The sequence below is a fragment of the Bombus affinis genome, chromosome 2, assembly GCF_024516045.1.
Source record: "Bombus affinis isolate iyBomAffi1 chromosome 2, iyBomAffi1.2, whole genome shotgun sequence".
NCBI lineage: Eukaryota > Metazoa > Arthropoda > Insecta > Hymenoptera > Apidae > Bombus > Bombus affinis.
In genome coordinates, this window is record NC_066345.1 from 15,247,039 (window position 1) to 15,262,961 (window position 15,923).

The 15,923-nt window shown below is 32.2% G+C and overlaps 1 protein-coding gene and 2 long non-coding RNA genes across 4 annotated transcripts; 1 reads left to right on the top strand and 2 right to left on the bottom strand.

Annotated features, from left to right (window-relative positions):
- The first annotated feature begins 345 nt into the window (after positions 1 to 345).
- LOC126925308 (serine protease inhibitor 88Ea-like) lies at positions 346 to 12,396 on the top strand. 2 transcript variants are annotated; one of them, XM_050740708.1, is made up of 4 exons: positions 346 to 575; positions 8,540 to 8,893; positions 9,805 to 10,177; positions 10,679 to 12,396. In XM_050740708.1, the coding sequence occupies exons 1-4, from the start codon at positions 555 to 557 to the stop codon at positions 11,281 to 11,283; spliced, it is 1,353 nt and encodes a 450-aa protein (XP_050596665.1). In that variant the 5' UTR covers positions 346 to 554; the 3' UTR covers positions 11,284 to 12,396. The 2 variants fall into 2 exon arrangements, with proteins under 2 accessions (XP_050596665.1, XP_050596674.1); XM_050740717.1 differs by lacking the exon at positions 346 to 575 and adding an exon at positions 4,353 to 4,568.
- Positions 10,441 to 10,825, bottom strand: LOC126925418 (uncharacterized). The gene is made up of 2 exons (XR_007713924.1): positions 10,677 to 10,825; positions 10,441 to 10,601 (listed from the first exon to the last, which is right to left on the bottom strand). It is a non-coding gene; the product is annotated as an uncharacterized LOC126925418 (long non-coding RNA).
- A 2,233-nt stretch (positions 12,397 to 14,629) lies between the features above and the next one.
- Positions 14,630 to 15,516, bottom strand: LOC126925427 (uncharacterized). The gene is made up of 2 exons (XR_007713931.1): positions 15,278 to 15,516; positions 14,630 to 15,058 (listed from the first exon to the last, which is right to left on the bottom strand). It is a non-coding gene; the product is annotated as an uncharacterized LOC126925427 (long non-coding RNA).
- Positions 15,517 to 15,923: the final 407 nt, after the last annotated feature.

Consider the following 15,923-nt stretch of genomic DNA (forward strand, 5'->3'; position numbering starts at 1 on the left):
CCCATGATTCACTGTTATCTTCATAATTCATCGTCGTATCTCCAAAATTAACACAGACTTTCTCGATTTTCGTCGAAAGCATCAGAGCAATGAAAATTACGAATAATTGCGGAGATCCATGTGGAAATTAACGGTGTCGCTGATAAGCGAGAGTTTCCGGGAATATTGCGGCCATCGACCGTACAAAATCAACATGTTAACAAAAAGACGATTGTCACGAAAAAAGTGGATAATCGTTAACTTCACTGGGATTTCCCTGCGTCCTACGCGTCCTTTGCCGCTCACCTCTCCGTACAAGGTATAAATGCATACGAAAGAGAAAACTGAAACTGTGTCTTCGTCGAGGATTAGTCTTGAGAACATCCAGTTTCGTGCGAATAGATTATCCTAATATATCGTAGCGAGAATACTTGCCTTTTTCATTAGCACCAACAATTTGTAACGTAACACTAGCGAGTGAATGTAGCTCCAATCAATTTTAGTTAAAAAAAAGAAAAAAGAAAGATAGGAAAGGAGACTAAAGCCGTTGAAGAACCTTTTGACCACCGTGAAAAATGTTGGTGAAAAATTCACAGGTAAGTCGTTGTCATATACGATAATTTGTATCGTGTGGAGTAATGTAGATGTTGGATACGTAGATTTGTGTTTTGTGTTTATAGTATATTGCCTTATGAAACTATTCGTATACTTGTTACAGAAAATTTTTATAGAGTAATATAAGTTGCTTTTCGGGGGATTATGGTACAAGTTCTTGTTTCGATAATAAATTATACGATATATAATAAAATTTGTATTTTATGCCTTTATATAATGGAACCTTATGAAAGAGCGTAAATTGTAATATGCAGGTGAAGCATATATGAAATGTGCTTCATATGGAAAAAAATATTCGCGTTTCGAGTTCTTACGAAACGTTCCTATGTTCGGTATAAGAGAATTTAAAATCAACTAAATCATTTAAAATAAAAATATTTTCGTTTACTTATTTATTCAGTATCTTAACAACTAATTAATTAACTTAATACTTTGATATTTAACAGGCAAGCAGTTAATTTGGGTATTTCATATTTTAATAAAATATACTTACGCGTAAATTCCATTTTGCAAATTTCACGTATATATTTATAACGAACTCTAGAGTGGTTGGAGGTTTAATTAGATAATTTGATATCTTTTATCGTCTTTGACAGTCTCCAAAGTGTAATAACCGTGCCTGTGTATATCTGAATTTTCGTAGCTATGGACTTCGTATCATTAAATAACATTGACACTACGATAAAATGTATTGATTGTTCTGACATATGAGAAGGGAATTTAAAACAATCATAAGCCATAGATAGCATGCGTCGTAATATTGTCATTTCTCTCATCAAACTTTTCCAGACAGTTCAAATATTAAAGATATTACTTACTATCTTATTATTAGCCAGAGATCGTAAAACAAATAAAACGTAATAGCATAACTCTTTTTATATTCTTTTTAATATTTAAAAATGTTTAAAATTTAAAAGAGGAAGTTCATTCTGCAAATTACCATGAACTTAATGAACTTTTAAGCACCTCTAAATATCTAGATACTCGTTTTTCTAGAGATAGAAGAAACAACATTAAAAATATTGCAGACACAAAAGAAATATCATACGTTTAATATATAATGATATTTTCATAGAAATTCTGGTAGTGTACCAGGAGTCTTTGAAAATTTTTTATTGTTTTGAATTTTAAATAATTTTAATCAACTTTACACAAATTAAATTTTTATCAAGTTTTGTTAATCTACCTTCAAATTTTTAATTATACTTCAGAAAAGTGTCTCGCATAGTGATGTCTTTTAATCGTTGCTGTCACAATAACAACGAGGGCTTTTCATTCTGACGGTCTCTTTATACGTAATCATATTGCATTGCATAATACGATGCGGAGCTTCACTTTTCAGCTTGTTACGGTTAATCAACGTTAAAAGCAATGCGTTGTAAGTAAAGCTGTGGAATTTCCAGGTTCCTCATTAACATCTATACGTAATTAACAACTGGTCGCTCTCAGTTATGACCGAGAGGAGACAGAACAATGGAATGGAATTGTTCTTTCGCAATAACAGATGAAATATAGCGGAGGAAAATATATCATGCTATTCTTATGCAAGATCAATTAAAGAATCTAATGGCATCTTTTCTTTCCTTGAATAATTGCGACGAGTTCGTCTTGATTAAATAAAAAATAAAGGGAAAGGATATTCGAACAATATTTAATCGAGATCGAAGTTTGAGTAGTTAAAAATTGTTAAAGTTTATATCATAGAAAATTCGAGCTTGTACGAGAAGAAAAATGTACTACAAGCGATGAAATGATAATAAAAATAGCGAAAATATTAATTAGAAGACATTGAAGAGTTTACAAAGATATATAGAAGCTTATTATACTATTCTAAGAATGTGGGAAATGATTCGATTTTTTGAGTGATAAAATGATCATAAGAATAAGGATTCGAAGAAAATTATATTAATTCGCTCGTAGAAATGCAGAAAGTAATATGTGTAGAAATGAGTTATTCCCGACAAATTGAATTTCCACTTTACGCAAAAGCGAAAAGAATTTATTTCTATAGTTAATAACTTGATTTCTTTTTCAATTGGAAAGATTCAGTCATACAGCAGGAGTCAATGTCGCTTAATTATCTCTAACAAATCTTATGACAGATTTGTTGATCGCTCTTGTTGTAGCTGTTTAAACGATCTCGACTCGGTAACGATTTTCGAGAACTCACAAAGGAACTAACACTCCTTTCGAGTTACTTTCTCTGGCTATTGGCCAACGCTTTGAAAAGGAGCCTGCTTTATTCACTGAATAAATTCTGGAAGAGGGAGAAGCGAGGAGAAAATTCCAAAGAACGCTTTCTGAAAACGCAAGGAACTGTGATACATTTCCAACTCTCGTGCTTTAATCTGACTGGATTAAAGATATTCAAAGTATTTCAAAAAACACGAAACACAGGCTATAATAAATATAAAGTATGAAAATTGCAATGAAATTTTCGTTTAACGTAATGAATAGATGCAATTTTTGTATTTTTATGAACATAGTTAAACAAATAGAATCTAAATAGAAATTTGTTTCATACACCAAATATCAATAATACCTAGGTTGCTCTACTTTAAATATCTCATATATTTTTGCATATTATATGCATTTATATGCAATATAAATTATTAAAGTCTCAAGGTTTACAAAAATGCGTGAACATCCGCAGTCTAAGAATAAATTCAGAAAATTGTGAGTTAACGTCGTTGAGGTGAAAGAATTAATCCAGCGAAGATCGTTACTCGTAAAATTAACGTTAATTTGCGATTCTAAGAAGTCAAATAGAACTACATTCCTGATGTCGATCGCCTTAAATGGTGTCGAAGGAGGAAGTTATTACTGGTGAAGACAAAAAGGGTGAACGTTCTTACAGTGAATCTAGTTTTTGCTTCAGCTTGAGTTGATGGAACGAAGACATCTTTCTTGTGACACTTGACATCTTTCTTATCTTCTTGTAGTTATAAAATAAATAAATAGCGATTATCTATATCGTTTATATATACGCGTTAATTATTGTATCGTACTTGTTATTATCGTTTCGTAATTGTATTTTTATTTTTAAACATTTTATGTCTCATTTATATGCGTATAAAAGTGAGAATATTACTTTGTATCTGGAATATTATTATCTCCTATATTTATACTTTTGTGTTTTATATATTTTTATTGTCTTCGCTCTATTACTCCTTTCTCACTTTTCTATAGAATCTCAAAAGTTAAAAAGTTAATTCGAACATTGGATAGACATCGTGCCAGTGACTGTCATTGAGAAAAATTATTTAAAATGTCGCATAATTAAATGCAATCAAACGAGTTCAATAACCTTGAGTCACCCGCACAAAGTACCGAGGAAAATGTAATTTGAGAAGCCAAACCTACCAAGCTGGTGGATTATCTCTGGTTTACATACGTTAGCCTCGATCTATATGTTAATTACAATTACGAGCTTACGGGTTTTGTACGAGTACTCGCAAATAGACTAATTTATGCCGCAGGTACGACGAAATATTTTCCAAAGACACTAAGGTATCAGTTTATCAACCCTAACATCCGCTTTCATCGGAAGAACTAACTATGTATTGAAAGTGTACGCATAGAATTGTATCAACGATTTCCGATTATGACGTAGTTTCCCCACCGACTTTATATGGGATTTCCTGACAATGAAGTCATTAGTATCGGGCATTTCCAATATTGCAGAAGTAACGACCTATCGGCTTTGTGAACGTTGGTTTGCGCTGTTGCGCTGCAAAGGATTCGTGTCCGATGAATAAACGTGACTCCACTCGCGAGCAAAACTCGTGGTGGGGAAGTGGTCGAGGAGCCAGTTACTCGCGGGCATCTCGGTGACTCTGCTTTTCTTTCTCCGCACTCAGTTCAGTTTCGTAGCGAGCAACAATCGGACGTTTATTCGTATCTAAGCCGATAGTTTACAATTTGAGAATCTAGAAAGCAAGAAGCCGCAGATAAACGAAATGTTTTTCAAACCGGTGAGTGGTGATGCTTCGATCGAAGTCTCGATTTAGAAGTCAGTAGAATTAACGTAGATTTTCATTGTCTCAGCCGCATTAAGATTTGATCTTTGTAATGGGAAGCTAGGTTGTCGGCGGAGATTCTATTAGTCTGATGAAAATTGTATCGATGCATCGATTGTTGCATGTATTGACGCTAGAAGTTAGTTGTTCCTAAAATGAAATTGTTTTTTAACATTATATTTAATTTAAGTTAAACGATGTTTAAGTAACGAGTTCGTTAGTTATCAGAGATTTTACGTAAATACTCCCCATTAAATCTAGAAGGATGATATTTTATACATGACTCTTGTTGTCTTCGTAATGAAAAGTTCAACTGTGATAACTTATCTCGTTGTATACACTTTTTGCGCTTTCTATCGTTTCTTTTTATACCTCGTATCGATCCGATATTAAGTCAATAATATTCCATCGTGTGTGCTTCAAATATTCTGTTTACTTCTATTTCTATAGGTTTATATATCTTCCAAATTGGTTGTTTAGTGTTGTAACAATTGCTGTAGTAAGTAATTGACAAATCGGTTGAGATCACAAATTGCATTTTGTGATTTTTGAGAAAAATTGATTCATGGTTTTTCGTAATTAGAAACATTTTCGTCATCGATGATGGTCACCGGTATCCAGACAAATTTTAATTATTTATAATAATTATTCGTAACTTACGGAATACTTAAAAATTAATATTTCTTAATTACTTAATTTATACTAAAAACTTCTTTCACGTTTACTGACTACTTTCTTCCGTTCAAATAAAAATGAACTTTTCCCCAATCACCTGTCTCGTAAGAATTTAAAAAATATGTGTCATTTTTTTTGGTCTCTGACTAATTTTCTGTAACCTACATATTTTGATTCCCATTAATATTTTTACGCTGTTAAGTTTCTCATATAGAAGTGAAAATGTTCGTTGCTTTGTTTTACGATCAGCCTTCCTCGAACCATGAAGGACAGTCTTTAACTCACATTTTTACTCATTCGCATTACATCAAGGAGGAATCATAATCACAAGAATTTAATCGACTAGAACGTTTACAAGGAACGTTGGCACAGTCATTATTGTATTACTTTTTGATTGATGAATTGCGTTAATTCGATTTTAACTTGACTTTGTGTATAGCCACGCTAGGCTGCGGTTGATTACACGCGTGATACGTGCTTTATTTGTTAAGTTGGACACGTATCTGTTCGAAGAATTCACTTGTTATTCGCCGATTGTCTCTGTTGGCATTGTCAGATTTTAAATGTCTTCGTGAATGCCGGTACTGTTAAAAATGACGAAAAAACTCCAATGTCATTGCGGAGAGAAAGATTTCAGTAAAATAGTCAACTGCACAGTCGTAGTAAAATTGTACAAGTTACCAGTATCGATAAATAATTCCCGTATAACATTAACAAGTTTGGTAATAAAACCTTCTGCTAGTAAATTATACAAATTATCTGATCATGGCATTTGAGTTTCTAGATTTTATATTTTATATTATTTTTACGTCGTTGAAAAATATCATATTATGCGCATCTTGCGGAATGCGGATTTTTGAATCTTTATACTTACTATAAATTCATAAATATCCGTGGTATCGTAATAAATTATTTACGCTTTTGTTTCTAACATAAGATGAAACATTTTTATAAAAAAGGTACAAATTTCGAAGATAATAAATTCAAGTGATAGACACATAATGAAAGAAAAGAATACAGCAAGTCAAATAGAAAATGGCAATAAATATTTAATACTGAAACAAGTAAAAGTATTTCGTGGAAATAGGAGAAAATCTTGAAAGGTGTAAAATAGAAATTACACGATGCCATTCTCATAAATCAAGGAGTGTTTCGTTCCGAAGAACGTATAATGAAATAGTAAACAGTGGAACGGGATGAAATTGAAGGTTGTCAAACGAGAACTGGAAAGTCGCATACGAAATTACGTAAATTCTGTATTAGTATTTGCATAAGGCGAAATTAAAGTGGAATAATTCATGCAAGTTTCCCACGTGCTACAAGTAGTATGCTATCAGGAACAAACTGTACAGGCGTGGTTGTGTTTTCTCTTGCTTTCGTCACACGAGGCTCGTCATAATTCAATTTCAACCAAGAAAGCCGGACACTATGATGTCACGGTTTGCTCGTTGCTTTCACTCGCCTCAAAGTTTATCTTGCTTTCGTCCCAGATCGTGTAATTTTCACTAATTTTACCATTACGTTTCGAACCCTTCGAGAAAACATTTCCATATGTATCTTACGTTTTTATCGAAGTTGGCCCCAATCATCAACAGAATACTTTACTTTCTATTTTATACCGTCCTTTAGCAATTCTTTCGAAGACCGATGAATTTTTCGCGGAGAAAAATATCGGCAATGAAAACATTTCTAGAAGAAAACTATAGATTGAAATCTTTCCGAATGGGTCAATATTTTGTTGATATTTCTTTAAAAAATGATGACGGTATTTCCAAGTATATAATTGATTAATGTCGTAATTTTAAAAATATAGTGGTCTTGCTAAAATGGTAGTTGCTTTGTTGATAATACGGTAGATAATATTTATGTTAGTGAAAAACTAGAGTATTTTCATATAATAAAATACAGATTAGGGCAGAGAGACAATAAATGTTTAAACTTTATGTTAAATTATATGCAATTTTCTGTAAAATTGATGTCAAATATAATTTTGTATTTGTATGAATATAATTTTAATAACGGATTGAAAAATTAATAATAGATAAGTAAAATAGTATCAGTTTATTCTATAACAAGTAGTACAAATTTAATTCAAACGTTGTCCAATTGTGAACTATTTTTAACATGAAATAATCTAACATAACAAACTATTTTAACATAAAATTTTATTCCTTCATAAAAGAAATTTAAAAATTCCACACTCGTATTTTAACGAACAATAGATACTGATTTCGTCATAATCTACGATTATCATCGTGGACACAAAACCAGTTCTGCCCTAAATAAGTGCATCTGATACCACTAAAATCGCAAAGTAAGTTATTGTGATTAACTAGAGCGTGACTCCTACACGAAACTCCTCCCTTGCTTGACATAAAAGTGTCGTAGATATGGATGATGTGTGTGACGATTTATTTGTTGACCTTACGATCGTGATTTCAGAACTTGTATAAATTACGATTAGAGGTCACGGTTACCGAAATGTGAAAGGGTTGCGAAACGTCTAGCTGAAGGATTGAAAATATTTTCCTCATCTTATTTGTTTTCTTTAATGTTTCCGGTAAGATACCTTCGCCTTGTTTCTACGCTATAGAGAAAGTCAATTGTACGAATCGTTTAAAGCAATTTTCACTGAATCATAGATACTCTTTAATCATGGATTATCTTCGAATTTCTGCTATATTGTTCGTTCATAGCGAAGTTGTAATTGTGCGATAATGGAGTAACTAGTAACAACGATGACACAATGATAAAATGGAAATGTCGTTCACTCGGAGTTTTATAATGATACAGGAAATTACTCGAACGTCCATAGACGTTTTCGTAGGCTGCAATTTAACTTTGCGTAAGATACGCATGTATTTCGTTTCAATTTCCTAGTTTCTGGCCTTTCGTATTTTCCTTTACGTTCTTTGTTTTACTTCACCATAATTATATAATTGTATATTCGATTTTTTACTTCTAAGTATTGATATTATAAAAGTATTTTGTTTTCAACTTAAAATATACAAACGCTTCAGTGTCCATTCATACTCTTTCCATAAAAAGCTGCAAGTGTACCGTGCTCACCAAACAAATCTTAACAAATAAATAGTAATATTTATACCAAACTACTTTATACCTAAAATTCCCCTTATTATACTTTAAAAACTTCATATTTCCTTATTATCAATAATTCAACTGTTTTCAAGAGGAGAACTCTTCAGGGACCTTTAGAATATTATTTTCTCAACAATCATTCTTTCTTTCAGGCAACGTCGGTGTTACCAGTACTATTGCTGGTAACTTACGTATCAGCACAATGTCTCACCGGAAACGACAGTCCTCTGACGATGAGCGCTGGCTCAAAGAAAGGTGTGATCAACTCGAGATTCGAATTCGCTCTCGATACTCTTAAGAAGATGTCTTTGATCGAATCACGCGACAACATCTTCTACAGTCCGCATAGTCTTCATCAGGCACTGACCTTGGCGTACTTCGGTGCTCGAGGTACCACCGAGGACTCCTTAAAAAAAGCCTTGCACCTACCTAACGATTTGTCCAAGGTCGACGTGCAACGATATTATGCTTACGAGAATTCCCTCAAAAATCAAGGTGACCAAGAGGTGAGGATTTAACTGGAGCTATTGCATAATTTATCGTTTGTGTTAGCAAGTATTTCAAGGCGAGCTACATAATCGTAATATCAGCACCCGTTTGCACAATAGTAACATCAATAACTTCTGCTTAAAATTATAATTATGAAAGAAAGCTATAAGGATTTGTCCAATACTCTTTTTCGTCTTTAAAGTTTACTGAAAATCACCTTTTTTTTATTAGTAACTTTGACTATTCAAATGCTATATATTATTTTAATATATATTTTTTTGTACCTTAACAAAGCAATATGTATGCCTTTTACACTTTCCAGTAATGTTACGTAATTTTTAAGTATTGTTTCACTTCTTAACGGATTAGACTTGGCAGTCTGTATAGTTAGATACTTTGAGGTAGTTGAACTTATTGAAATTCAAGTAGGAAGCGTTTTGACCTCATAGCTCTAGAGAATTTCTTAATCAAAAGTTATGAATGTAACGCATGAATAATGTTTGTTTGCTCGACGTGGACGGATGGCATAAAGTAAATGTTTTTATTTGATCAGTTATATAATTCTTGCCTTTGTTCGTGATGAGTTGGTGCGACTATAATGTTTGGGTAAAGAATATCTTTTTCTACAGTACTTGAAGTTTTTCTATTTTTTAGTAGCTACATAATTTTGTAAAAGTTATGTTTGCAAATGAAGAAATTTATGACGATTGCAAGTAAATAACAGTTTCTGTACTACTGCTAACGAATTTTGATACAGTAATAATTAATATAATACTTAATATTATCGTAAAATAGGTAAGGGGTATAAATAGGAAATGTAATCTCAAAATACCAGAATTTTTTTATAGTATTAAAATTATAGCATTGAAGTATTTAGAGAATGAATCATTGAATTTTCTTCCTCTTGAAGTTTTCTTCCTCTATTCAGAATTCATCACGAGGTTACGAGTACAACTCAGCGAATCGATTATGGGTATCGAGCACGAGAAAAGTACGAGACTGTATGTTGGACTTATTTGGAGACCAACTGGAAAAGACTGATTTTCATACTAATCCAGACGCGGTTCGTGATCACATTAATCAATGGGTGAGCAACATGACCAAAGGACATATCCGCGATCTTCTTCCTGTTAACAGTATTGGAGTAGATACTGATTTGGTCCTGGCTAACGCGGTATACTTCAAAGGTCTTTGGGAAAGTCGTTTCAATCCAACTAATTCTAAGAAAGATATTTTCTACATTTCAAACTCTCAACATTCCATGACTACATTCATGAAGCAGTCAGGACATTTCAATCATCGTAAGTTACACATCTTACATTTATGAAAGACTAAAATTTATCTACAGAAATCTGTGGTGGGCAAAAATAGTATAATTCAAATTTGTAATCAAAATAGAATAAGTATGCTAATATATTCTACAGTGATTTTTTACATATGCTTCTAATTGGTTGCAAAACGTTTTAATTGTTACAAACTCTGCTTGGTCAAATAAATAAAAGTCAAACTAAAAATTTTAGTCTGAATAAGTTACCAGTTTCGAATGAAGAAGAATGTTTCTAAATCGAGTATATTGTATATATTTTGTAAGTAAAATGGGACAAGACATTGTAGGTTATAAACTTTCATATCGAAAATCTGACCACTTGATCTTATATTGCAGTTCAAATGTTGTAAGTGCGTTTCTACAAGACGAATAATTCCGACTTATATTCTTTTGCCCGCCTAGAAAAGCTGTAATCATATTATATCATTGCAAATATATATAAATAGAAATAAATACAAATAATCTTTCCTTACAGTCGTTTCCGAAGTACTTGGCGCGCACGTGCTAGAACTGCCGTACAAAGGCAACGAAATCTCAATGTTCGTCCTTCTTCCACCGTCTGTTTCCGTCGCAAAATCCGCCGCTGATGTTGAGCAAAACGGGGAAAGAGACAGTGTTCGTCAACTGATAGAACGCATTTCCACTGAATTAGGATCCACAGAACTCCGCGATCTCTTGGATTCCGGTATACCACCTCAACAAGTCGATGTTATCTTACCGCGATTTGAAGTCGAAAAGGATCTTCCGATAAGCACGTTGCTTCATGCTATCGGTGCAGGCGAATTGGTAATGCCTAATGCTGCCAATCTTCGAGGTTTCGTTGAGGATGGTGAAAAACCATTGCATTTGGGCGACGCTGTCCATCGTGCGCGAATCGAAGTCACTGAAGAGGGCACCACTGCAGCTGCAGCTACTGCTCTCTACACTTTCCGATCTGGACGACCATTGCAACCGGCAATTTTTAATGCGAATCATCCTTTCTTGTATTTCATCTATGAGAAACCAACTCGTACTATTTTATTCAGTGGAATTTATCGTACACCTAATACTCCACAAAATACCGCGGAAACATCAGCTTGAAATGTTTGAAGAATGAATGTGATTGTCGTCGTTATTCTCCGTTTATTTTTGAAGAATGTGGTACGAGGAATAAGAAGCTTTATATGTGTTTGTAACATATACAGGTATGAATGTTTGGTAAGATGTGTTTGCATGTATATATTTTAAGATGAGTATAATCGATAGCTATTTACAGAGCACCTAATATTTATACTAAATTTATAATATACTAAAATATTTTGATGGATATTGTATAATTTCGTACAAATCGCACATGTATTTCAAAAATGTCACAATAAGTGTCATCGTATCAGAATAATTTAGTCATGTGATCGAAGAACATCAAAACCGTCAAAGAAGGATTTCCAGTACTGAAAATGGAGAATTACATATTCCATTTATGCTTGCAAATAGTGCTTCGTTTTCCTGAAGAACTTGTGTTGAATTGTGTCACTTTTGACATACATGTGTGAAACGTATTGAATAATATGGATGGAAATTTCTAATCGGATTTTATTATAATATTTTGGTGCGTTAGATATAGTAAAAATTAAGTTATTAGATTAAAGGACATTAAGCTGAGATGTATCAAATTATAATCAAATTCGATTTATTGTACGTATAACGTATATACACGCACAGTATTCGAATTTACTAACTAAAACGAAGGAAATAATACGTATTGAATATCCTCTACAATCCGGTACGAAAAATTGATGTTATATGAGTTGTGTTATGTTTACAATTGTGTTTGTAATTGTGGAGTGCTGTTAAAGGTTTTATAATGTTTTCGACAATTAAAAATGATGATTGTAATTTCTGTTTCCAATATGAATTTCAATCTATATATCTTATATTGAAAATATAAATTTAATATAATTTTCTTTATTTATATAATATGTAAATTATAATTATCGAAATGGTAAATCTTTCACATTTATCAATTAAAAAATTATTTTTCAATCCTGATATGAGAGCCTAAAAGACAGGTATAATATTTTACAAGAAGAACTTCAGATTTGATAATATATAAAAATATGTGCAAATGTCTTACTTGTAAATGCTTGTACTTATATTTTATATACGTGTATTGGAAAATTTTAAATTAAAAATGGAGAATATTTTATTCATGAATGTAGTTTTATTCTTTATCTTTAACAATTTTTTCAGTATAGAAGTTTGTATTGTTTAAGCTAAGAAATGATAAATGAAGAAATAAAATAAAAAATCATAAATTCTGTTCGTTCGAATTATACGTAATATCTCAGACGTTCTATTGAAATACGTATTGCTACCGAAAATGTCTTTTGCAGGAATTTGACGACTTTTGTTCATACGTGATCGACTTGCCGGGGAGTTTCCCCACTCCTCGTCAACCGAAATTCATAGGGCAAATTACGCCGCAGGGGTTCAGTTTAATGTCGAAGCGATTAGATGTGTATCGGTGTCACTCCATAGCAGGTACCGATTTCTATATTATGTAGTACATATTTTCATAATCATTCTTTTATCACTTACGCTCTTATAATTTCGTTTACTTATCATACGTTTTTTAATTGAATAATTTATAGTAAATAATTTGTTATTTGATTATCTATTTTTCTTCAATCGTCTTGTTAGTTATTACATTTGCCGGTAGATCTTATAATGAGTTTTCAAGACGCAATTTGAGCTTGATTATTGTTTCATTTTGTACATAATTTGCTTTTTATACATTTATTATAATGTTTTGGCTTTTTTTTTATGCAGATTATTTCTCGACTACGCGGGAAATTTGGAGATGTTAGGGAGATGCAACGAAATTACAAATGACGTCATAAAATTCAAAAGGACGCCATGATGACTAATGGTAACATTTGATTTATTTTAATAAAGTCAAACGTATTTATATGTTTATTTTCGTTTTCTATTAGTTAATTGCTGACATTTATTTAATATTCAATCGATATACATTCTTAACCAATCATCATATTTTTTAGAAGGAATTATTCATACATATGAATTCATATTTTGTTAAAGGTTTCTCATTCCTTCCTTTTCTTCCTGTTTCCTGGAAAGGACTTAGTGATACTTAAAAAACCAAGAATGTAAGTAACTTTGTATTTTGTACTTCATTTAAATCCTTGTATTTTATGTCAACTATAATTAATTAAAAAATGGAATCCGATTGAAAATTTGACAAGTTAAAATTTTTCATTCAAGTTAAAGTTTTATGACAACTAATACAATATGATAACGATAAAGAGAAGTTAAAATTTTATGTTTTATAGAGATCAATCTTCTATTATTTCAAACTTTCTAAATAATTAACACTGTCTTTAAGGACGAATTATACAATAATATTCTATGCTTTGTAATAGATTTCTTCCAGTCTTTGCTTTTTTCATGGGATTCAACGGTTCCTATCTAATAATAGGCTTCACGATGACGTTCCATAGGGCACAATACATCGATCACAACGTTCTTCGCAACTAATCGTGAGTCGCATGCATTTTTGTTCCTCTGGTCACTCAATCATGTGGTAGGATGAAAGGTCCGAATCGACACGGGTGACTGGTTGTATTACGTAGAATTTTTGACGAGCATAGTGACTGCGGGTATTTATTATGCTCGTGAGTAGTAACATTTTCTTGTATGTGTTTTATTTATCAGATCAGGATAGGTTTTCTTGCACACCGTGTTTTCAAATGTTGATAATAACACACTAAGAACTAATAGACGAGAGTATCATATTGACATAATTAATATTATATAAAAAGTTGATATAAATAACTCAGTACTGATAATTAATGTATATTTCTGTGATTGAAAATCACGGAGTGTATTGATAATAATTATTTATAAAATCAAAGTATATTCAGGATGATTTTATATTTGCAAATATCAAATGCCCAAAAGACAAATATTTGAGTAAACAACGAATATGAAAATAGCTTCGTTTAAGTATTCTGTAGTGGAGAAGTCGGATATCCTCCGATTTCATTATGAAAATTATGATTGAAATTATTATAAGTACTGTTAATGCTATTATTGATTTTTATTATAAATTTAATTTTATTTATTAATTTAATTTTATCTTGTGTTTTACTGTAATGTGGAACAATTTTATTGTTTGAGTTCCATAGTCAGTAAAACTTCGGTAAAATTTTAAATATGAAATATAAAAGTATGAAGTCTAATTTTGTCCGTTCAAAAATGTATCAAATTTTACGTGCAAGAAAACACTTCGCGATAGGCACAGTTTAGAATCAAAACAAGTTGAATGCTTCTTAGTTTCCAAAGATGTGTTTTGATGAAAAAATTGCCTGAGGATATTTTTATTAATATTTCATGTAGAGTTAATTATTATTATTTATTGATATAAATATTATTTGCATTATATTGAAGCTCAATTTATTTTCTTAAATATAACAAGAAACAAGTGAATAAATATTAACTCTCTTCATTCAAATTTAGCATTTCAGTAATTCATTAAATTAATAGAATAAAATATAAAGTAGACTTTAATTAACGAATATTAGCCCGTTAGATACAAAACGTAATAGATAGGCTTATCATATTTTTAGCCTAGGATTTTCAGGTTTAACCCCTTCCATGTCCATTGCCAGGATCTCTCTCACATACTCAGGTGCTACTTGGGTGGGAGAAAAGCAGTGGGCATGATAGTTTATATGTTTAACATTGTCTCAGCGACTGACGTTGCGTTAGTGTATCGTGCACGACGTATTTTCTACATTGTGTGTGTGGTTAGGTCGTGGAACTACCTCGTTTTCTTATTATTCCAACCCGTATAATTCTGAAATATTAATGAGTTTCACAAGTGTTATTAATGCAATAGTAATATATAATAATATTAAATATTATACCATTTAGTCTAAGAATATCCTAATTTTGCAAATGATATAATACAAAATTATGGATATTTATACAATATGATCATGAATATTAATTAAAGTTAACATCGAAATATATTAAAAACATAATTAAAATTTCAATATACACGTATTTATATTACATTTTACGCAATGGTCGCTAGCCACCGTCAGTCGATTTCAGGAAAATGGTACGTAAAAGTTAGAGTATGAAAGTTGAGTGTCAAACTCGGGTGTCGGAGGCGTTCTGGGACGTCTCTCTAGTGTAGGTCCTTGCGCCCGGGTGGTATGTGAGAGAATCGTGGAGTGAGTGTGTCGGTGTGCCTGTTTTGCCATTTTTAAATATAGGGCTAGGTAAGATAGGTAGCTTACTTTCTGGTGTGAATGTTAATTATAAGTAGGTAGGGCCGGGCAGGTTGGCACAGTCTCTGGTTGGGTAGGCGCGTTTTCGCGTGTCCAACCTGTTTCAGGAAATTTAATTTGAAAAGTCGACGGTAAAGCTGGTACGAGCAGAGAAACTCGTCTCTGGCTTTATCCATCGATTTTTCGAATATCGTGGTCGCGATCGCGAGTGGGTCTCGAAGCGAACGTTCATTTATTGCTCGAGCATGCACATGCGAACGGGCAATGGTCACTATGATCCTTGCTCATCCATGTGCACGGGGAATAGTATCCGCGATCTATATTTTTATTCCACCTTTGTAAGTTATTTTTTATTTTGCGATTAGAAAGACTCGAGCCTAGATCAGTTTCAGCGGGCATTGCGTCCGAAGAAAGAAGAAGCTATAA

Bases quoted from the DNA above. Each gene is read 5' to 3' on its own strand.
- LOC126925308 (XM_050740708.1), top strand. From the start codon at position 555: ATGTTGGTGAAAAATTCACAG. The intron at 576-8,539 runs GTAAGTCGTTGT...TCTTTCTTTCAG, and splicing joins TGTTGGTGAAAAATTCACAG to GCAACGTCGGTGTTACCAGT. The intron at 8,894-9,804 runs GTGAGGATTTAA...TCCTCTATTCAG, and splicing joins AAAATCAAGGTGACCAAGAG to AATTCATCACGAGGTTACGA.